General features: G+C 46.5%; 1 protein-coding gene across 3 annotated transcripts in view; it reads left to right on the top strand.

The window, feature by feature from the left end:
• CORO1C (coronin 1C) overlaps positions 1-24,554 on the top strand; it is a 123,515-nt gene that overhangs the window by 91,791 nt on the left and 7,170 nt on the right. For all 3 annotated transcript variants that reach the window (XM_075320018.1, XM_075320021.1, XM_075320020.1), the window contains exons 4-8: positions 1,496-1,625; positions 9,551-9,732; positions 12,640-12,759; positions 17,752-17,856; positions 23,972-24,117. In XM_075320018.1, coding sequence (XP_075176133.1) covers positions 1,496-1,625; positions 9,551-9,732; positions 12,640-12,759; positions 17,752-17,856; positions 23,972-24,117 — 683 coding nt within the window. The remainder of the gene's footprint in view (positions 1-1,495; positions 1,626-9,550; positions 9,733-12,639; positions 12,760-17,751; positions 17,857-23,971; positions 24,118-24,554) is intronic.

Here is a 24,554-nt window from a genome sequence, read left to right as displayed (position 1 = left end):
TGTTCTGCCGCTGCAGGACGTGGATGCGATCTGATGTGTGTGTGTGTGTGTGTGAGAGTGAGGCTATGTGCGCACGTTGCGTAAATACATGCAGTTACGCTGCGCTTTGTAGCGCAGCTTAACTGCATGCGTCCTGCGTCCTCTGCACAGTCTATGGAGATTGTGCAGGGGCCGTGCGCACGTGGCATCTTAGAGCGCAGCGCTTCGGCTGCTGCCCGAAGCGCTGCGTTCTAAGAAGTGACATGTCACTTCTTCCATGCGCTTTGCCGGCAGCTCCTGCTCTGTCTATGGCAGAGCGCATGGAATCGGCTGTGATCTGATTGTGTGTGTGTGTGTGTGTGTGTGTGTTCCGCCGCTGCAGGACCTTGATGCGCTCACCTCGGGGCGAGAAGCCATTCCGTGTGGGGGGGAGGAGCCTGGGCGAGCGGCCAATCCGTGTGGGGGGCGGAGCCGAGGCGAGGAGAGCGGCCAATCCGTGCGGGGGGGGGCGGACCCGATGCAAGGCGAGCGGCCAATCCGTGCGGGGGGAGAGGCGCCGAGGCGAGCGGCCAATCCGTGCGGGGGGGCGGGGCCATGGCGAGGCTAGCGGCCAATTCGCTGTTTGTCACGGTAAGGACACAATTTTGGAGCAAGACAGACAGACAGAATAAGGCAATTATATATATAGATGGGTCTGCTCACACGTCAGTGATGTTTCACTGACCATGTCTCCATGCGGCATTCCCGCGTGTCCATGATTGCCACACGGAGACATGTCCATTTTTTTCTGGCATCACTGATGTCCCACGGACCATGCAGTGGTGTGGTCCGTGAAACACGTGCCAGAAAAAAAACGTGTTTTTAAAATAAAAATCATTTTTACTCACCCGGCTCCAGCGATGTCTTCTGCAGCCCGTGCAGCTTGCTGCTTCTGAGCCGACTCATTACTGTCGCGCATATTCATGATGCACGACACAGCCGACCCGGAAGCAGCTGCTGCGGGGGTCCGCGCCGGCCGGATGCTGCACCGCGGGAGCGATACGCACCATGGAGAGCGGGCACAGGTGAGTTGATTTCTAAGTGCAATCACGGGCCACGGAGAACGGAGCCCGGATTGCACTTAGACAACCCACGTGTGCCGTAATTCACGGCACACGGAGGGACATGTGCGTGTTTTACACGTCAGTGTTTTTCACTGACGTGTGAAACGAGCCTTACAGTATAAGCCAATAGAGCCTCGTTCTTACTCCATAGACTTACATTGTCAAATCATTCCTAGACCCCAATGTTGTACAGCTATTTGGAAACTGTCACGTGAGTGAGAAGAGGACTGTAGCGGTGCTGAAAACCAGGGAAGACTGCGATCGATGTGTATATTAACACTCTTTACACTGCATTACACAGGTTTAGCTTCTAAAACATATTACTGAGTGCTTATTTAAGTTGATTATATTGAAATCGATAATCTCATTAAAGATTTTCAACACAATGTAAAATTGGCCCTTTTGTCCCTTAGGTATGGCAGATCCCAGACATTGGCCTAACCGTTCCACTCACAGAGCCTGTGGTAGTGTTGGAAGGACATTCCAAGAGGGTAGGCATTGTGACATGGCATCCGACAGCCCGAAACGTGCTGCTCAGTGCAGGTATGTGTGACTTGGACTTCATTTATGTCATAGCAGTGATTTAAAACTTCAGGTAGGGAAGTTCATGAATTTCTGTGGCCACTGTTTTGGGCTCAGTGGCCACAGTTACACATATTAAGATGAACACCTCTCTGCTTTCTGTAAATAGCCATATCGTGCTGAACACTTAGCCATATTGTGAAGAGTTGCGTTTCTTGTAAATGGACTTTTCCACATTAAATGTACTATTATTATTAGTAATAGTTATTTATATATATATATATATATATATATATTATTAGTCCAGATCTGAAATAACAAATCTATATTCACTTTTTCAATCCCTCATCTATCCAGTGCTATCTCGTTAATGGTTCAAGGGGAACATTGAAGTGATGATATCCAGTTCTTCACTTACCTGATTGCTAAAACCAATGCCTTTTTTTTATTTTGTCCCCTAGTCACCCTCCACGACAGCACCCCATATCCTTGCTGTCGTGGAGGGTACTTAGAGGTTGTAAGACAATTTTTTTTTTTTTTTTTTTTAAATTTGGCTTTTTGGATACATTCTTTTTGATTCTATTTTACCTTAAGCACAGCAAATTGTTCTTGCCTATAAGGGTTGGATTTTTATAACTATTTTGTTTTCAGGGCACAGTGCTTAGACATAATAGCGGTGACGCTTGCAATTAGTAGGTTTCATAGTGTTCTGAGCATACTGGTACTGCTGTTTGGCATTTTGTTGCAGTAAAAGCATATGTTTTGTTATAGTGCCTCCTAGTGGTAGATTTTCAGTTTCTCACGTACACATTTCTTTAGATGCTACAGAAACATTAAGACTTAAAGGGGTATTCCCATCTCCAAGATCCTATCCCAATATGTAGTAGTTATAATAATATTAGCAAATATCTCAAATTAGAAATGCAGTATAGTTCTGATATAGCCATGTCCCTTACCTACTGTGCACGGCATTGCAGCTTGGGTATATATGGTTACTTCCACACCATATAGTGACATTTAGTTGCTTTTGGTTGCAACCATGGATGATACTTAAGCTACCGTGCCCTGCAGATGAGGTAAGAAACGTGGCTCTATCAGGAGACTTGTACTACATTTCTAATTGGATGTGTTTGATATTATTTATTTATAATAATAATAATTATTATTATTATTATTATTATTATTATTATTATTATTATTATTATTATTCCTACTACATATTAAGATAGCACCTTGGAGATGTGAATATCCCTTTTAAAGAAGCACTCTTATTAATATATTTTTTTCCCCCTCCATTAAATGTGCGCATGTGAATGTAATGTAGCGTGAGTGCATTAATATACTCAACTGCGGCCACCTTCTTTGGGATCCAGCGATCTTCTGCTCTGCTTCTGAATGATGTCACTGCTCTGCAGACTCTCGCTCCATTCTGCATGAACCAGAAGTGACTTTTACAATGCAAGTCTAAGGAGTGACCGTACGAGGCTCCATAGGCGTTAGTTTTATCTGGCTCATGCAAAGAAGGCCTTATTCATGCGGCAGTACTTTGACCAGTATTGGGTCAAGAATGCCCAATTTTTACATTCCTGATATACTGATGTGTGAACGTGGCCATAAAGTGAGCCAGCTAGTCAGTTGTGAAGATGTCGCTCAGAAGAGGAGTATAACAGTGCTGGGTACAAGAGAAAGCGGCTGTAGGGGAGTTTTTTAATGCATTCCAACTACCCACCAACTATTTATGGAGGTGCTTCTTTTAAATAAAATTATAAATCTATTTTCTTCGGCGCTCCATTGGGAGACCCAGACGATTGGGTGTATAGCTACTGCCTCCGGAGGCCACACAAAGCATTACACTAAAAAGTGTAAGGCCCCTCCCCTTCTGGCTATACACCCCCAGTGGGATCACTGGCTCACCAGTTTTCTGCTTTGTGCGAAGGAGGTCAGACATCCACGCATAGCTCCACTGTTTAGTCAGCAGTAGCTGCTGACTATGTCGGATGGAAGAAAAGAGGGCCCATATAGGGCCCCCAGCATGCTCCCTTCTTACCCCACTTGTGGTTTGTAAGGTTGAGGTACCCATTGCGGGTACAGAGGCTGGAGCCCACATGCTGTTTTCCTTCCCCATCCCCCTGAGGGGCTCTGAGGAAGTGGGATCTTACCGGCCTCCAAGCCCTGAGGCCGGGCTCCGTCCACAGACCCATTGAACCTGCTGGATAAGGAGCCGGGGTACCGTTCAGGGACAAGGCCCTGCAACTTTCAGGTACTCTGTGTCCCCGTACAGACAGGCACACACACGCCAGACTTGCTGGGTGTGTTAGTGCGCCGGGGACAGTAACGCTGCACGCTGGGGTTTGAGTCACAGCAGCTTAGCTGTGTGACTTCATGTGCTGGGAACTACCGCGCCGGCCACTCTCGGAGCGGCGGCGCGGCTGGGACTTGTAGTGCGCCGGGGACTTAGCGCCGACCGCGCTTTTACGGCGGCGGCGCTTATAAATTTAGTCCCCGGCTTTTGCGGCCTAGCTCCGCTTCGTTCCCGCCCCCTCCCTGTCAATCAGGGAATGGGACAGACGCTGTGCAATCGTCAGCGCCGAGGGCTGGAGCCTTATTTACATGCTCCAGCCCTCTCACTAGGCACAGTGGGACGCAGGTTTCCCGCTTTTGGTCTGAGCACGCCCAGCGCCCGCCCCCCCCTCCACAGGACGCCGGCAGCCATTCCTGCATGCAGTCTGGCTGGAGGACGGACACAGGCTCTGGGAGACCCAGACTAGGGATTTCTGGCGACCACACACCCGCGTTTAGCGGGCGGTAAGCAGCACATTAGTGCTGGCCCCACTAGTGCCACAGTGTTGTATTGGTGTACTTTTTCCTGTACCAGAGATATATATATATATATACTGCACTGTACGGTCGCTTCTTGGCTGTATACCCTATATTGCTCTGAGGAGACAACAACATGTCATCCACAAAACGCAAGGGTGCCAAGGCACGGGCTGTATACACTGCTTGTACAGCATGTGGGGCTAATCTACCAGCAGGCTCCAACGACTCTCATTGTGTGCAATGTTCAGTCCCAGTGGCACTTCGTCAGCCAGAGCCTATTGTGGTGGTAGCCCAGGCAGAGACGCCTGTGAACCCTGCCCCGGTGACGGGGACAGAATTTGCAGTCTTTGCTGATAAAATGTCTGTGACTATGACAAAAATCCTGGAGACCTTGCAGTCCAGGCCAGTTGCTCAGACCATGGACACTGCTGTGTCTATGTTCCCCGGTCCCCCTCAGTTGGAACTAATCCGTACTTCAAGGGGGTCCCAGGCATCACAGGCTGAGGGCTCTGACTCCGATGACAGTCCCAGGCCGTCTAAGCGAGCTCGCTGGGAGAGACCCTCCACGTCATCACGCGGGTCAGGGTCTCAGCGAGAAGGGTCTCTATATGATGAGACAGAGGTGGGTGATCAGGAGTCTAGTCCTGACACCGCACTCAATTTGGATACGCCAGATGGTGACGCCATGGTAAATGACCTTATAGCGGCCATCAATAGGCTGTTGGATATTTCTCCCCCAGCCCCTTCAGCAGAGGAGGCAGCTGCCCAGCAGGAGAAATTCCATTTCCTGTATCCCAAGCGTAAATTGAGTACTTTTCTGGACCACTCTGACTTCAGAGAATCAATCCAGAAACACCATGCTTATCCGGACAAGCGTTTTTCCAAACGTCTTAAGGATACACGTTATCCCTTTCCCCCTGACGTGGTCAAACGCTGGACCCAGTGTCCAAAAGTGGACCCTCCAATATCCAGGCTTGCAGCTAGATCCATAGTTGCAGTGGAGGATGGGGCTTCACTTAAAGATGCCAATGACAGACAGATGGACCTCTGGTTGAAATCTGTCTATGAAGCTATTGGCGCGTCGTTTGCTCCAGCATTCGCGGCCGTGTGGGCGCTCCAAGCTATTTCAGCTGGTCTGGCACAGGTGGACTCTTTCATACGTCCAGCAGTGCCGCAAGTGGCGTCCTTAACTACGCAAATGACTGCGTTTGCGACCTACGCTATCAATGCGGTACTGGACTCTACGAGCCGTACCTCAATGGCATCCGCCAACTCTGTAGTTTTGCGCAGAGCCTTGTGGTTAAAAGAATGGAAAGCAGATTCTGCTTCTAAAAAATGTTTAACCAGCTTGCCATTATCTGGAGACAGACTGTTTGGTGAGCAATTGGCGGAAATCATTAAACAGTCCAAAGGTAAGGACTCTTCCTTACCCCAGCCCAGATCAAGCAAACCTCAACAGAGGAAGTGGCAGTCAAAGTTTCGGTCCTTTCGAGGCTCGGGCAAGCCCCAATTCTCCTCGTCCAAAGGGACTCAGAAAGAGCAAAGGAGCTCTGATTCCTGGCGGGCTCACTCACGCCCCAAGAAAGCAACCGGAGGTACCGCTTCCAAGGCGGCTGCCTCATGACTTTCGGCCGCCTCCCTCCGCATCCTCGGTCGGTGGCAGGCTCTCCCGCTTTTGCGACATTTGGCTGCCACAGGTCAAAGACCGGTGGGTAACAGACATTTTGTCTCACGGGTACAGGATAGAGTTCAGTTCTCGTCCTCCGCCTCGGTTCTTCAGAACTTCCCCACATCCCGACCGAGCAGATGCCCTTCTGCAGGCGGTGAATTCTCTAAGAGCAGAAGGAGTGGTGGTCCCTGTTCCTCTTCGGGAACAAGGACAAGGTTTTTACTCCAATCTCTTTGTGGTGCCAAAAAAGGACGGCTCATTCCGTCCTGTTCTGGACCTAAAACTGCTCAACAAGCATGTGAACGCCAGGCGGTTCCGGATGGAATCCCTCCGCTCAGTCATTGCCTCAATGTCTCAAGGAGCTTTCCTAGCATCAATAGACATCAAAGATGCTTATCTCCACGTGCCGATTGCTACAGAGCACCAACGCTTTCTACGCTTCGTGATAGGAGACGACCATCTTCAGTTCGTAGCTCTGCCATTTGGTCTGGCGACAGCCCCACGGGTATTCACCAAGGTCATGGCGGCAGTGGTAGCAGTCTTGCACTCTCAGGGACACTCTGTGATCCCTTACTTGGACGATCTACTTGTCAAGGCACCCTCTCAAGAGGCATGCCAACTCAGCCTGAATGTTGCACTGGAGACTCTCCAGACGTTCGGGTGGATCATCAACTTCTCAAAGTCAAATCTGTCACCGACCCAATCACTAACGTATCTTGGCATGGAGTTTCATACTCTCTCAGCGATAGTGAAGCTTCCGCTGGACAAGCAGAGGTCACTACAGACTGGGGTGCAGGCTCTCCTTCAAAGTCAGTCGCACTCCTTAAGACGCCTCATGCACTTCCTCGGGAAGATGGTGGCGGCAATGGAGGCGGTTCCGTTTGCGCAGTTTCATCTGCGCCCACTTCAATGGGACATTCTCCGCCAATGGGACGGGAAGTCAACATCCCTGGACAGGAAAGTCTCCCTTTCCCAGACGGCCAAAGACTCTCTGCAGTGGTGGCTTCTTCCCACCTCATTATCACAGGGAAGATCCTTCCTACCACCGTCCTGGGCGGTGGTCACGACAGACGCGAGTCTGTCAGGGTGGGGAGCAGTTTTTCTCCACCACAGGGCTCAGGGTACGTGGACTCAGCAGGAGTCCACCCTTCAGATCAATGTTCTGGAAATCAGAGCAGTGTATCTTGCCCTACTAGCCTTCCAGCAGTGGCTGGAAGGAAGGCAGATCCGAATTCAGTCGGACAACTCCACAGCGGTGGCATACATCAACCACCAAGGGGGGACACGCAGTCGGCAAGCCTTCCAGGAAGTCCGGCGGATTCTGATGTGGGTGGAAGCCACGGCCTCCACCATATCCGCAGTTCACATCCCAGGCGTAGAAAACTGGGAAGCAGACTTTCTCAGTCGCCAGGGCATGGACGCAGGGGAATGGTCTCTTCACCCGGACGTGTTTCAGGAAATCTGTCGCCGCTGGGGAAGGCCGGACGTCGACCTAATGGCGTCCCGGCACAACAACAAGGTCCCAACCTTCATGGCACGGTCTCGCGATCACAGAGCTCTGGCGGCAGACGCCCTAGTGCAAGATTGGTCGCAGTTCCGGCTCCATTATGTGTTTCCACCTCTGGCACTCCTGCCCAGAGTGCTACGCAAGATCAGATCCGAATGCAGCCGCGTCATACTCGTAGCCCCAGACTGGCCAAGGAGGGCGTGGTATCCGGATCTGTGGCACCTCACGGTCGGCCAACCGTGGGCACTACCAGACCGACCAGACTTACTGTCCCAAGGGCCGTTTTTCCATCGGAATTCTGCGGCCCTGAACCTGACTGTGTGGCCATTGAGTCCTGGATCCTAGCGTCTTCAGGATTATCCCAAGGGGTCGTGGCCACCATGAGACAGGCTAGGAAGCCCACGTCCGCTAAGATCTACCACAGAACGTGGAGGATATTCTTATCCTGGTGCTCTGCTCAGGGAATGTCTCCCTGGCCATTTGCATTGCCTACCTTTCTTTCTTTCCTGCAATCTGGGTTAGAAAAAGGTTTGTCGCTCGGCTCCCTTAAAGGGCAAGTCTCGGCGCTATCCGTCTTTTTTCAGAAGCGTCTAGCACGACTTCCTAAGGTGCGCACGTTCCTGCAGGGGGTTTGTCATATCGTACCCCCGTACAAGCGGCCGTTAGATCCATGGGATCTGAACAGGGTACTAGTTGCCCTCCAGAAGCCGCCCTTCGAGCCTCTGAGGGAGGTTTCACTTTCTAGACTATCACAGAAAGTGGCTTTTCTGGTAGCGATCACATCTCTTCGGAGAGTGTCTGAGCTAGCAGCGCTGTCATCCAAGGCTCCTTTCCTGGTCTTCCACCAGGACAAGGTAGTGCTGCGCCCCATTCAGGAGTTTCTCCCGAAGGTGGTATCCTCTTTTCATCTTAATCAGGATATCTCTTTGCCTTCTTTTTGTCCTCATGCAGTTCATCGGTATGAGAAGGATTTACATTTGTTAGATCTGGTGAGAGCACTCAGAATCTACATTTCCCGCACGGCGCCCCTGCGCCGCGCCGATGCACTCTTTGTCCTTGTCGCTGGTAAGCGCAAAGGGTCGCAGGCTTCCAAAGCCACCCTGGCTCGATGGATCAAAGAACCAATTCTTGAAGCCTACCGTTCTGCTGGGCTTCCGGTTCCTTCAGGGCTAAAGGCCCACTCAACCAGAGCCGTGGGTGCTTCCTGGGCATTACGACACCAGGCTACGGCTCAACAGGTGTGCCAGGCAGCTACCTGGTCGAGTCTGCACACTTTCACCAAACATTATCAGGTGCATACCTATGCTTCGGCGGACGCCAGCCTAGGTAGAAGAGTCCTGCAGGCAGCAGTCGCCTCCCCGTAGGGGAGGGCTGTCTTCGCAGCTCTAACATGAGGTATTTCTTTACCCACCCAGGGACAGCTTTTGGACGTCCCAATCGTCTGGGTCTCCCAATGGAGCGCCGAAGAAGAAGGGAATTTTGTTACTTACCGTAAATTCCTTTTCTTCTAGCTCCTATTGGGAGACCCAGCACCCGCCCTGTTGTCCTTCGGGATTTTTGGTTTTTTCGGGTACACATGTTGTTCATGTTGAACGGTTTTTCAGTTCTCCGATGTTACTCGGAGTGAATTTGTTTAAACCAGTTATTGGCTTTCCTCCTTCTTGCTTTTGCACTAAAACTGGTGAGCCAGTGATCCCACTGGGGGTGTATAGCCAGAAGGGGAGGGGCCTTACACTTTTTAGTGTAATGCTTTGTGTGGCCTCCGGAGGCAGTAGCTATACACCCAATCGTCTGGGTCTCCCAATAGGAGCTAGAAGAAAAGGAATTTACGGTAAGTAACAAAATTCCCTTCTTCTTAAATTGTTTATGAAAATTGTCAGTGTGAGGGTGTATATAGCATTGTAGGGAATCTGAGCTCTGAGAAATTAAACTGGATTATTTTGTTAACAGGCTGTGATAATGTCATTATTATATGGAATGTGGGTACCGGGGAGGCACTGGCTTCTCTAGATGATATGCACTATGACATGATCTACAGTGCCAGCTGGAATCGAAACGGAAGCCTCATTTGCACGACCTCCAAGGACAAGAAGCTTCGTGTTATTGATCCACGCAAAATGGAATTAGTAGCGGTATGTAGTAAGAGGGGTAGGCATTGGAGAAATGTGCTGTATTGTATACACTGTGTGCAGAATTGTTAGGCAAATGAGTATTTTGATCACATGATACTTGTGGAGATACGGGGCTCAGTGGGTGCTCTTGTCCGCTGGCCCAGCCGCCTTTAGAAAGACAGTGTGGCTCAGGGCTCATCCCAACAGAACGCACGACCTCCTTAACCGTGGGCGGAACACTACTCAGACAACACAGGGTGAGGGAATCACAATATTAAGACTTTATTGGATCCCCAAAATATTAACGGCATATAGCACATAACCAGCAAAACACACAAATATAACAGGCAACAGAGTCTCACCCTTCCGCTGGCTCACCAGGGATTTGAATGTCCGTGCTTCAGAGCTTCCAGGGCTACTTACTCCAATCCAGCAGCACCCCGCTTTCGGCGGGCTCCCACCGAGAATGGAATAACGCCTGATTTAGGAAGCTGGCTGAGGTCTGCAAAGTCTGTAGCCAGGTGACTGGATTGTCCCAACCTGGATTTCCTCCTTAAGTAGTCTCTGGTAGGATGATATAATCCTGGCAGCCGGAGTCGAAATCCCTAGACTGTGGATATGGTCTCCAATCGGAACCGAAGTCCCTAGATTGAAGCCCTGTAGCCAAGTGATCCTGTAGTCGGAGCCAAAGATCTGATCCCCTAGCCAGCTCCTAAGAGCTTAGACTGGATCATGCACATCCATCAAACACCGGTGACTTAAAGAAATCCCTTTTATAGCCATAACCTTCCCTTAGGATATGCTGTGCCCTTATCGCATTGGTTGTACAAGGTTGCTTCTCTTATTGGATGAATTTCAAGCTGCATGGATAATGTTCATTTAAATGATGTGGATAGAAAGACTGAGGATATCTACATGTAGTCTGGAATGCACAGACTAGACAATGGCTACTAAGGTAATTTACATTAATTAGCAATACACAACTACATTAAAATGATTGCTCCGAAGGGTCTGGACCCAAACAATAGTTTAGCAAACATGAGTTAACACACTGAAGAACAATACGTCTGGCTGAATTTTAAGAAACTTTAACCCATGCTAGGCACTGAGTGTCCATGTCGTCACAATACTTTTTATACATGTTGTCCTACACCAAGCTGTATAGGCTTGAGAGCCAACTACCAATTAAGTAAATCAGGTGATGTGCATCTCTGTAATGAGGAGGGGTGTGGTGTAATTACATCAGCACCCTATATATAAGGTGTGCTTAATTATTAGGCAACTTCCTTTCCTTTGGCAAAATGAGTCAGAAGAGAGATTTGACAGACTCTGGAAAGTCCAAAAATGTGAGATGTCTTGCAGAGGGATGCAGCAGTCTTGAAATTGCCAAACTTTTGAAGCGTGATCACCGAACAATCAAGCGTTTCATGGCAAATAGCCAACAGGCTCGCAAGAACTGTGTGTGACAAAAAAGGTGCAAAATAACTGCCAATGAATTAAGGAAAATCAAGCGTGAAGCTGCCAAGATGCCATTTGCCACCACTTTGGCCATATTTCAGAGCTGCATTGTTACTGGAGTATCAAAAAGCACAAGGTGTGTCATACTCAGGGACATGGACAAGGTAAGGAAGGCTGAAAAACGACCACCTTTGAACAAGAAACATAAGATAAAATGTCAAGACTGGGCCAAGAAATATCTTAAGACTGATTTTTTCAAAGGTTTTATGGACGGATGAAATGAGTGACCCTTGATGGGCCAGAGGCTGGATCAGTAAAGGGCAGAGAGCTCCACCTTGCTGGCGTCTGAGTCGGAGTGGAGGTGGACTACTGGTATGGGCTGGTATCATCAAAGATGAACTTGTGGTACCTTTTCGGGTTGCGGATGGAGTGAAGCTCAAGTCCCAGACCTACTGCCAGTTTCTGGAAGACAACTTCTTCAAGCAGTGGTACAGGAAGAAGTCGGTATTGTTCAAGAAAAACATGATTTTCATGCACGACAATGCTCCATCGCATGCATCCAACTACTCCACAGCGTGGCTGGCCAGTAAAGATCTAAAAGATGAAAACATGACTGCCCCCTTCTTCACCTGATCTGAACCCCATAGAGCACCTGTGGTCCCTCATAAAATGTGAGATCTAGAGGGAGGGAAAACAGTACACCTCTCGGAACAGTGTCTGGGAGGCTGTGGTGGCTGCTGTACGCAATGTATCAAACAGATCAAGCAACTGACAGAATCTATGGATGGTAGGCTTTTGAGTGTCATCATAAAGAAAGGTGGCTATATTGGTCACTTAATTTTTTGGGGGTTTTTTTGCATGTCAGAAATGTTTATTTTGTGCAGTTATATTGGTTTACCTGGTGAAAATAAACAAGTGAGATGGGAATATATTTGGTTTTTATTAAGTTGCCTAATAATTCTGCTTTTGCGGTTCGCGGACCACAGTGTCATGTTGAATCACTCCCAAGGTCTGCAATAAAACTGAGAGCTATTATCATCTGAGACATTTCCAGCATATCAAAATTATACACCAGAAATGCCTCATAGATAGAACATTCACCTATTCCTTTACCTACAGTTGTCACTTAAGAGAGAAGGCCATGAGTCAATGTGGCTTTCCTACCTAGAAGCTAAAATGCCATATACTACAACGGAGAGAGTCACAAGCTTAGATGGCAACCTGTAAAACTGATATACACCTTACTGGAGTAACAAATTGGGGTAAAGGGACCTCATTTTCCTAAAACTTTGGGGGACATGGATGACTGCAAAAATGTAATGTGTGAATGTAGCCTAAAACCGTTATTACTTTTCCATATACCCAAAATCTAGTATCCAATTTGGCTACTGTGCTAAATTTTTGTAGAGTTAACATTTGTTTTTCATTCTTTGATAATGGATTTCTTTTCTCCACATTCACATTTTCTAGGAGAAAGATAAAGCACACGAAGGAGCTCGGCCCATGAGGGGAATCTTTTTATCTGACGGCAGCATTTTTACAACTGGGTTCAGCCGTATGAGTGAGCGCCAATTAGCATTGTGGAATCCGGTATGTTATACATAGGTCTCTGTAGTGCTGACACTGACAGATATTTACTGAGAAGTCAGGTCGCTTTTACATGAATACAGCAGTTGTGGGCAAAGTAATACGCTTAATGTTTCTTCTATTATTAGCTTTTAGTACTTCGTGTTGCTTTACTGGTCTTGTAATACACCAATGTTTGCTGATACTCATGTCTGCTGTAGATGTAAAGAATCCTTCAGTAACTGACATTTGCAATCAGAAACTTTAAGGACAAGTACAATTTTCATTTTTGTGGCTGTTTTTTTCCTCTTCTGCCAAGTCATTTTTTTTATATAAAACATCTTGTTTTTATAACAGGACAAGATGTCATTCACAACTACACCATTCATTTTCCCATGCAGTATGCTAAAAAAAGAGAAATTCCTAAAAAAAATAAAACGTCCATTGCTTTTTATGTTTTATTTTTACAGCATTCATTGTACATTGTGTGAGGGTACATGCACACGATCCGTAGTGTCATTGTTCTGGACGCAGCGTGTTTTCTCTTATGGAGATGCTAGTGACCTGGGTGGGAGAACGCATTGATCATTACTGATGCAGCAGCAGAGCACTTTCTTCCCCACAATATTGACATGCTCGGAGAGCTGTGTCGCATGTCCGTTTACAGAGGGTCTAAAAGCACAGTGCAGAATCCACTCACCTTTCACCTGCCTTCTGATAAGTCTATTATACACTGTATTTGAATGCATACTTGGGAAATGTGTCTAATACTTTTATGCTTGTTTTGTTTCTTTTGTTGTAAAACATGTTGAAAAAATCTTTTCAAAATAAAAAGTTGAAGAAAAAAAAAAGCACAGTGCAAATCAAAAAAAGTCTGTGAAGCCTCTGTTAGGAGCCTCGACACAAATAGCCAGATATCCCTCCGGAGGGATATCTGGCTATTTCTGTGTCGAGACTCCTAACAGTGGCTCCACGGACCTTTTTTGATTTGCACACTTCCCAGGGGGCAATGCACCTAGGATTGCACTGTGTTGGGCGCCGTTGCTGGCTGCCGGCAGTGTTTTTCTGGCTGGTATCCCCGAGATCAGTGATTGTTTTGTCTTGCTGGTCTACTAGGCATTGCTCCCACCTAGCCAGAATCCTACTCCACACTGATGAGGGGCAACACCCCGAAACAGCTGTCTGTGGATGGATACCTGGCCTTGGTATTTCCCCTGTCATATCTTTAAACTCGTCAAAGAGTTGGATATTGACTAACAGGGCCACTTAATATGGTGGTTATGGTGTCTCCTAAAAAGAGCCACTCCTTGGCTAGGTCCTTCCCGGAGGGATATCTGGCTATTTCTGTGTCGAGATTCCTAGACTAAGGCTACATGCGCACGCCTAAGGCTACATGCGCACGCTGCATCTTTTTGTGTTCACAAACTGCAGCCAAAACTGCAGGCAAAATGCATCCAAAACTGCACCTTGTCAGAGAGAGCCTGGAAATGTCACAAAAAATGCTTGTAATTGTAGGTGCGTTTTTGGTGCGTTTTTCACAACCTGCGTTTTTGTGACAAATGTTGACAAAACCGCAGGAAGAATGAACATGATGCATTTTTTTTGTCACAAACTTTTGACAAAACGCTGACAAACTGCAATGTGCGCATAGAAAATCTGACTTCTCATAGACTTTGCTGGGAAGTCAAATGTCAAAGTTCTGACAACAAAACTGCAGCCAAAAACGCAGCAAAAAAAAAAGCAGTGTGCGCATGTAGCCTTATAGTGTGAAGTAGGTCATGGCTGCGGGGAATAAGTGCTGCAGTGGAGCGGGTCATCGGCGGCACCAGCAGGCTGTAGTAGCGCCTTCCGTGACCACGTGAGCCCCCTCATTTAACAGGTGGGCGGGATAATGGGCAGCCGGCACGCGTGATCACCCTTGGCAACAATTACAGCCTGCAGTGATCATGTGCGGCTATATTCACTGCCCATCGCACATCATTATCAGTGCGGGGGGCAGTAAATAAGTACGGTATATTCACCGTTCCCTGCAGCATCGTGATGTCCTCCTGTCTGCGAGCCAGCTGATCTGTGTAGGAGCGGTGAGCACAGGGATGACGTCATTGCTGTGCGCACCGCTCTCCACACACATCAGCGTGCAGGCACACAGGAGGACATCGCGATGCTGCAAGGACCGGCTCCACATAGGTCAGCGGCGCTGCTAACAGGAAGACGAGCGATGCTGCTGGAGTGAGGAAAGGTGAGTATATATGTTTGGGTTTTTTTTCTGTGCCACAGGATACAGGCCATATAGCAGGATGGGGGTATATAGCTGGATGGGGGGCATATACAAGGCAGGAGGATCATTACCAGGGTGGGGTACCTTAGTTAGAGAATTTGGGGACATTACCCCCATTATAGTGTCAGCACCAGATCCTCGCCCCATAAGTGTCATGACCACATTTTTTGCTTAAAATTTTATTTTCCTATTCTCCACTAAAACCAGGGTGTGTCTTATAGTCCGAAAAATATGGTATATTAGTTATTTTTTACATTTAAGTGATTACAAAATTATGATTTTTTTTAAGAAAAATTATGGCTTTGTGCCACCATTTTCTTTGTCGCTCCATTGGGAGACCCAGACAATTGGGTGTATAGCTATTGCCTCCGGAGGCCACACAAAGTATTACACTTAAAAGTGTAAGGCCCCTCCCCTTCTGGCTATACACCCCCAGTGGGATCACTGACTCACCAGTTTTGTGCTTTGTGCGAAGGAGGCAACACATCCACGCATAGCTCCACTTTTTAGTCAGCAGCAGCTGCTGACTATGTCGGATGGAAGAAAAGAGGACACATATAGTGTCCCCAGCATGCTCCCTTCTCACCCCACTGTATGTCGGAGGTGTTTGTAAGGTTGAGGTACCCATTGCGGGTACGGCGGCAGGAGCCCACATGCTGATTCCTTCCCCATCCCTTTTTACAGGGCTCTGGGTGAAGTGGGATTTACCGGTCTCCAGGCACTGAGACCGTGCTCCATCTACAGCCCCTGGAGAAGATGCTGGATGGAGCGGAGTACATCAGGGACATGGGGGCTCGAGGAACCAATTCTTGAAACCTACAGTTCTACTGGGCTTCTGGTTCTCTCAAGGCCGAAGCCCCATTCTACCAGAGCCGTGGGTGCATCCTGGGCATTACGGCACCAGGCTACGGCTCAGCAGGTGTGTCAGGCACCCACCTGGTCGAGTCTACTTACTTTTACCAAGCATTATCAGATGCATACCTACGCTTCGGCAGACGCCAGCCTAGGTAGATAAGTCATTCAGGCGGCGGTTGGCCACCTGTAGGAGAGGGCCGTTTGACGGCCCTATCATGAGGTATTCTTTTACCCACCCAGGGATTGCTTTTGGACATCCCAATTGTCTGGGTCTCCCAATGGAGCGACAAAGAAGAAGGGAATTTTGTTTACTTACCGTAAATTCCTTTTCTTCTAGCTCCAATTGGGAGACCCAGCACCCGCCCTGTTTTCTCGGGGTTTTTCTGTTTTTTCGGGTACACATGTTGTTCATGTGGTATGGTTCAGTTCTCCGATGTTTCCTCGGATTGAATTGGTCTTTAAACCAGTTATTGGCTTTCCTCCTTCTTGCTTTGGCACTAAAACTGGTGAGTCAGTGATCCCACTGGGGGTGTATAGCCAGAAGGGGAGGGGCCTTACACTTTTAAGTGTAATACTTTGTGTGGCCTCCGGAGGCAATAGCTATACACCCAATTGTCTGGGTCTCCCAATTGGAGCTAGAAGAAAAGGAATTTACGGTAAGTAAACAAAATTCCCTTCTTTCCAAGACCTTTTAATATTTTTATTTATTTGGTGGAGCAGTATGAAGTCTTGTTTTTTTGTTTTTTTCTTTGCATGGTGCGCTGACCTTTTTTTTTTGTTCTTCATTTGGAAATACATACATTTTTGATGACTTTTTATGACATTTTTAGTGTCAAAGTGGCTAAAAAAAAATCTTTTTTTTTTCCCCCAGTATTTACCATTAGGGTTAATGTTATATTTTGACTGTACTTTAACAGACACAAGAGCCTGTGCCTGAGCTTTATAGGATTACCAAGATGGCAGCGAGCGTGGCTTTTAGGGGTCCCCTAGCTGCCAGGGTAACTTCTTGCTACCCCACGATCACATTACTAGGGGCCGATGACTGCTGATGTGCATGAGCACCATTATGTGTCCATTTAAATGGCGGTGTAAGAGATTAACAGCGGCATCTATAGGGTTAACAATCGCTACGTTTAGAGACAGTTTCAAATTGGGCAAATATTTAATCTCACAGAATCTGCTTTGATTCCGTACAGTAACGTCAGTATTGTCTTGTGTCGTCCCCGGCCCAGGAGTTGTGGTGTGATCAGACCATATCCCTGTATGGTCAGACACAGCCATTACACAGCACATAGCAGGGACAAATTGATAAGATCTCAGCACAGGAACAATTTTTTTTTTTTAACACATTCAATTGTGTAACAACTGATTATTCCAAGAGCTGTTGATTAATATGTATTTTGTTTGTGGGATGGCCCTTTAATCCGATTTGTTGCTATTGGCAACTTCACTTGCCCCAATTTTGATATACCGCACAGTGTTCTGAATTGTGATATTGGTAATTATGTGCTCTGTAAATTTTACTAAAATCTTATGGAAATATTGAATATGAAATCATGCTTTACTGGCAGGTAGTGTTTGCACAGTGCAAAATGACAGTGTTTGGAGGTAGGTTGTCAGACATATGTTTTGTGCATGAGAGAAGGCCACATAGAGGTGGTAGGAGAGCGAGCATGGTTCACGCTCATGTGATTTACCCTTCTCGATGGCTCCGCTGTAACATTTACTAATGATGACAATGCACATGCAAAAATGTCACTGTTTTGTGTTTATGAAATAATTAGGTGTGTTTTGATAGTAACGGTGCTTTGCTTGTAAAACTAAACTTTTTAAATGTGAGTTTGTGGTTTTTGTGTAAAAAATCAAATGTTCTTTATATGCAGAAAAGTATGGATGAGCCTATTGCACTACACGAAATGGATACAAGCAATGGAGTCCTACTACCATTTTATGACCCGGACACGAGCATTATTTACTTGTGTGGCAAGGTAAGATTGTTCAGCTGAGCTTTAAAGTCTATGGAGAGAGTTCGTGATCTGAACCAGACCGAAGAGCCACTACATAGTCACCCGTTTATACATGTATAAAGGGTGCATTTACTGCTTTACCAGTGCCATCTGAAACCAGGACAATATAGAGACAGAGACCCTGATTCTAGCAATGTCAGTTACTGGGCTGCTAGCTGTAGTTTTGATCAAATCAAGTAAACCTACTGTCATTTGGGCCTCCATATTCATAAACACTATATAGCTGCTCCCCCACCACTGATTTGCAATTTTTTTTTCACTTCTGCACAGTGTACACAGAAAGCCGCTAATCAGTGGTGCGGGGGTGGTTATATAGAGCACTAGTAGATTTGCAGCAGATAAAAATGATTTCATTGAAACTCAAAGTGCAGTAAGTGGATCATTGCTGGTATCAGGTTCTCTTCCCCTCCATCGTGCTGCTCTCAGATGGGGTAACAAATATGATAGATTCCCTTTATGAAAGTTGTCTGCCCTCGCTTTTGCAGAGCATTTTCTATACTGCAGGGTAACTGCATTCCTAATGCCTGTACTTAACCACCTGTTTGTGAAACATCTAATTCTTTCCTATGATGTGCCACTAGTGTTCAGCGAGTAGTTAACTATTCGTACTCGCTGTGCTTTTAGCGAGTACAGTCCGCTACTCGCATTTTCGTTACGAGTAGCGGGTGCAATGAAAGTCAATGGGAAATACTCGCTAAGTAGCGAGTAACTTGAAAAGTACAGCTTTCGGGTTACTCGTTACTTAGCGAGTTTTTCCCATTGACTTGCATTGTGCCCACTACTCGTAACGAATATGCGAGTAGAGGACCGTACTCGCTAACAGCACAGCGAGTACGAATAGTTAACTACTCGCTCAACACTGTGCCATCTTTTTATGATCGGTGGGGGTCTGATCTCTAGGACCCCACTTATCCTGATAATGACGGAGAGGAATTATTGGTATGGCACTGATTTAACCCATTCAGCCCCGGGGCACTTTCCGTTTTTGTTTTTTGCTCCCCTTCTTCCGAGAGCCGTAACTTTTTTTTTATTTTTCCGTCAATCTTGCCATATGAGGGCTTGTTTTTTGCGGGACAAGTTGTACTTTTAAATGAAACCATAAGTTTTACCATATGGTGTACTGAAAAACAGCAAAAAAATTCCAAATGCGGAAAAATTGCAAAAAAAGTGTGATAGCACAATAGTTTTTGGGATGTTTTATTCACGGTGTTCACTATATGGTAAAACTGATGTGGGGGTATGATGCCTGAGGTCGGTGCGAGTTTGTAGACACCAAACATGTATAGGTTTACTTGTATCTAAGGGGTTAAAAAAATTCACACGTTCGTCCAATAAAATTGGCGCACGTTTTGCGCCATTTTCCGAAACACGTAGCGTTCTTATTTTTTGGGATCTATGGCTCAGTGACTGCTTATTTTTTGCGTCTCGAGCTGACTTTTCTAATGGTACCATTTTTGCGCAGATGCTACGTTTTGATCGCCTGTTATTGCATTTTGTGTAAAACTTGCGGCGGCCAAAAAATGTAATTTTGGCGTTTGGAATTTTTTTGCCACTACGCCGTTTACCAATCAGATTAATTGATTTTATATTTTGATAGTTCGGGCATTTCTGAACGCGGCGATACCAAATATGTGTATATTTATTTTTTTAACCCTTTAATTTTCAATGGGGGGGAAAGGGGGGTGATTTGAACTTTTTAGGTTTTTTGTTTTTTTTTTATTTTTAACTTTTTTTTTTACTTTTTTATTTTACTAGTCCCCCTAGGGGGCTATCTGCTGATCACAACTATACAGCTGTAAACAGCAGAAATAGTCACTTTCTTTTTCCCTCTGCTCCCAGCCGAGGAAAAACGAAAGTGAAACTTCGTAGCTGCAGGCGTCATCACATGACCCTGTGCTACGATGACAACCACTGATAGTCACGTGATCATGCACGTGACTTCCGGTGGGGGCGGCGGTAAGTAAAAAACATGGCCGCGTGCATTTAGATCTTGCTGCCAGACTTTAACAGCAAGATTTAAGGGGTTAATGGCCGCGGGTGGAAGCGATTCCACCCGCGGCTAGCAGGCACACATGTCAGCTGTTAAAAACATGTGTATTTTTATGTACTTTTTTTTTTGTACTTTGTGCCTAACAGAAGATGACGTACCATGTCTCTTTTATTTTGCAGTAAGTTTGTTAGCTGAAAACATGGCTTTTTCAGACTGTGTAATAAAGTGGTTGTGCAATCCCTATTTTTTTCCCTGCATCAGACGTTGAAGACGCACTGCTAAACTGAACAAGACAGTTTCTGCGCAGCTGCCCATTGCCTGGCAGGTGTCATAGTGCATGAGGTTGGACTGTTGCTTAAGCAATTGTCCCATCCAGTGCACAGCTGCATGTTTTGACTCCTGAAGGAGTAGTGATGATCAAACAGCTCGGTAAACGTAATGAGCATTTTGATGCTCAGTCTCGTTTACAGAGTGTAATGTAAGTCATTGGTGAACTCGAGCATTGATGTTAGCGGTTGTTGGAGCTCAACATCGCTCCATTAGCTGTGCAGTGGCCACGGACAGGAACAGCTTCACTTGATTGTGGACAGATGTGCAATACTGGAACACTGACACTACACTGTGGACTGAGCTGTACTGTTAGCTCCGCAGCTGCTAACATTAGGCCTGCTCAGACTAGCTGAATCAGTGCTGGTGCCTTGTGTCAGACCTGTGATCTGATCTTTATACATTGTGTCCACCCATATCCTGTCCACCGCCATTAACTTGAGAACAGCGGCAGCTATAGGAATAGAAGTGGTGTCTAGGTATAGTAAAGTAGCCATGCGCTACGCAATGAAACCACCTATAGCGCCACCTGGTGGAAAACAACGGAGTTAGCATTTTTATCTCAAACGGAACCAGATAGAGAAAAAGTGAATCTTAAAATTTTAGGGCATCATCAATTCAATACAAATCGTCACTTTGCATACAGAAATGCTATTATATGAAACCCATTCCCCCCCCCCCCCCCCCCCAAAAAAAAACCCCAAACCATTGAATGCTGGTCACGCATATGGCGCTCATTTAACTTTGATACTCAAAGTGGCCACTGTCAGCTGCAATGCACATCTGGACTCTGGACAGCATACTGTATCTTGCAGCACGTTGTGCAATATGGTAGGTGACAAGCATCTGTGATACGTCGTCGTAGGTCCTGCAATGTTGGTGGAGGGGTTGCATATACCTGCTGTTTGATGTGACCTCACAGAAAGAAGTCCAATGGGATCAGGTCAGGTGAACGTGGAGGCCACTCCATGCAGCCACCATACCCAATGGCTTGTAGGAAGGTCTCCATGAGGTATCGCTTCACGTCCACAGCCTTGTGAGTTTTACACGTTCTTATCATAGCATTTCTGTATGCAAGGTGTCGATTTGTATTGAATTGATGATGCCATACAATTTTTTAATTCACTTTTTTTCTCGATCTCGTTCCGTTTTCAAGATAAAAATGCTAACTCCGTTTTTTTTCCACCAGGTGGCGCTATAGGTGGTTTCATTGCGTAGCACATGGATACTTTATTATACCTAGAAATATCAAAAAATATATATCTCTGTAATCCGGGAACCTAACTTAAATGCCACTATCTAGGTTAAAAACATGCTTATCTGGGCAAAATGCCACTATTTGCACTACAAACCTCCATGTATGGGCTGCTAGGCTCCTGCTACAATGGTTATGAACACAGCCAGGTCTTAGGGCGGAGTACTCAGTCAGAAAAAGACTCACTAGAAATATCAAAAAACTGACCCGCACATCCAGCAAATGTGAACAGGTGCTAACTGAAAAAACCCGGATTATAGAGATATACCTTGCCGTTGGTCTCCGGGCTTACATGCATTGGCCAATACATAAACTAAATATCTCTTTTGCAGTAATGCAGTGCCATATTTTCCCTGGTAAATTTTTGGCTTTTTTCAGTGTGCAACTGTTTGCATTTATAGTTACTATGTTTTTTCAGTTAGCACCTGTTCACATTTGTTGGATGTGCGGGTCAGTTTTTTGATATTCCTAGTGAGTCTTTTTCTGACTGAGCACTCCGCCCTAAGACCTGGCTGTGTTCATAACCATTGTAGCAGGAGCCTAGCAGCCCATACATGGAGGTTTGTAGTCCAAATAGTGGCATTTTGCCCAGATAAGGATGTTTTTAACCTAGATAGTGGCATTTAAAGGGAACCAATCATCAGGATTTTCGTGTATAAGCTGCAGCCAGTGCAGTGCTGGCACTATCATGCACAGGCTGTACATACCATCAGGGGGCAGCTCGGGTGTTTAGGCAGTGAAATCCAACTTTATAAAGTTTGAAATTTCGTGCACTTTTTGATTGATGTGTGCACCTCTCTGTTAATGTCCGGGCGGGTTATGCAGGAGTTCCCCGCCCCCCACCAGCCTGTTCCTCCCTCTCTCCTGATGTCCGGGCGGGTTATGCACGTGTTCCCCGCCCCCCGCGCCGCCTGTTCCTCCCTCCCTCCGGCTGTATGTAAATATCTAATCTTCAGAAACATGGCGCCGGAGTGGGCCTCTGCGCATAGCGCTTATCTCCGGCGCCATGTTTCTGAAGCCCGCATTACACAGCTTGGTGTCTGCAGACTGCAGAACAGCTGATCGGAGGACGCGATATCACTACCGTGACCGGGTCTCGCAGCACTGCCGTCACGGGTCATGTGAGTCCATTGTGAACTTACCTCACCTGACCCCCGATGTCGCTGGCAGGCTGCTGTCCTGGCCCAGTGTCCTGAGGCGGCACGTCATCATAGCTACAGCTGATCGCGTCCTCCGATCAGCTGTTCTGCAGTCTGCAGACACCAAGCTGTAATGCGGGCTTCAGAAACATGGCGCCGGAGATAAGCGCTATGCGCAGAGGCCCACTCCGGCGCCATGTTTCTGAAGATTAGATATTTACATACAGCCAGAGGGAGGGAGGAACAGGCGGCGCGGGGGGGGGGGGGCGGGGAACACGTGCATAACCCGCCCGGACATCAGGAGAGAGGGAGGAACAGGCTGGCGGGTGGGCGGGGAACTCCTGCATAACCCGCCCGGACATTAACAGAGAGGTGCACACGTCAATCAAAAAGTGCACAAAATTTCAAACTTTATAAAGATGAATTTCACTGACTAAACACCCGAGCTGCACCCCAATGGTATGTACACAATGTGCATGATAGTGCCAGCACTGCACTGGCTGCAGCTTATACACGAAAATCCTGATGATTGGTTCCCTTTAAGTTAGGTTCCCGGATTACAGAGATATACCTTGCTGTTGGTTTCCGGGCTTACATGCATTGGCCAATACATAAACTAAATATCTCTTTTGCAGTAATGCAGTGCCATATTTTCCCTGGTAAATTTTTGGCTTTTTTCAGTGTGCAACTGTTTGCATTTATAGTTACTTTACTATACCTAGACACCACTTCTATGCCTATAGCTGCCGCCTTTCTCATGTTAATGGCAGAGGACAGGATATGGGTGGACACACTGTATATAGAAAAGGGCATCAGTATAAAAGTAGTGGAGCAAGCCTTTAAAATAATACCAAAATGTTCTGGTACTTGTGCTATCTGCTATCCAGCACTTTAGGCACTGTACCTTTATTCAGTATTGTATCAAAGTGCAAAGGTTTTGGGAAAAAGTTCTGAAAATTCCGGTTTCCTGACCTTAGCAAAGCCCGAGACAGACACTGCACATTGTAAAAAATACAGCTTCAAGATGTGCAGAGTTTCCACATGCCATATATGCCTGTCAGCATGTACATAATAGCAAAATCATCAAAACGGAAGACCAAAATATCTCCATGATCTGATACTGCTAAACAAATGAGTCATGAGGTCTGTAAATGGCGCAGCAGTGCTTAATGTGCAAAGGTTTTCTAATTTATCCATTATTAAGGCCACACTATTTTCCTCTGTCTTTTACTATTGCATAGCAAGGAAGTCCAAAAAATGTAATTGTTCTCTCTTCAGTTCAGATACCTGTCTGGACAAGGACCTGCGTGTCTCCATACTCTTTGTCCATGGCATGTTTTAACCTGGCCCACTTTTCCCCTACAGGGCGACAGCAGTATTCGGTATTTTGAGATTACAGATGAATCGCCTTATGTTCACTACCTCAACACCTTCAGCAGCAAAGAACCGCAGAGAGGAATGGGGTATATGCCAAAGCGAGGGCTGGATGTGAACAAGTGTGAGATTGCCAGGTACTATTGACAAATCTTTACATTCTTCTCTGTTCTGTACCCTTCAGTGTCAGTGACGGTAAGGGTATATATTCAGTACATCTTTAGTTTAGAGTAAAGCCTCCTGAATCCAGAATGGTAAGATCGTTATACTGTGGTCACTTTGGGGTCCCTTGTTAGGCTCTGTTCACATGTCCACTTGTTTCCATTTTGGGCTGACAAAAATGTAAATAAAACGGTCCAGTATGTGATCAACTCATTTGATGGAAATGTCCAAAAATGTCAGTAGTTCCCCAAACAAAAAAATAAACAAATCCTAACCGAATGATTTGGGTTTTTTTTTTGGTTTTTTTTTTTTAAAGATTGAAATCTTTGGAAAACAGATTAACAGATGGTCATTTGTTATGTCATCTGTTATCAGATCTGTTTTTTAAGCAGTGCTCATGTCCAGTCCAGAA

Source organism: Anomaloglossus baeobatrachus, chromosome 1 (genome assembly GCF_048569485.1).
Source record: "Anomaloglossus baeobatrachus isolate aAnoBae1 chromosome 1, aAnoBae1.hap1, whole genome shotgun sequence".
NCBI lineage: Eukaryota > Metazoa > Chordata > Amphibia > Anura > Aromobatidae > Anomaloglossus > Anomaloglossus baeobatrachus.
The sequence above is the reverse complement of the archived record's forward strand: the minus strand, read 5'-3'. Positions and strand labels throughout refer to the sequence as shown.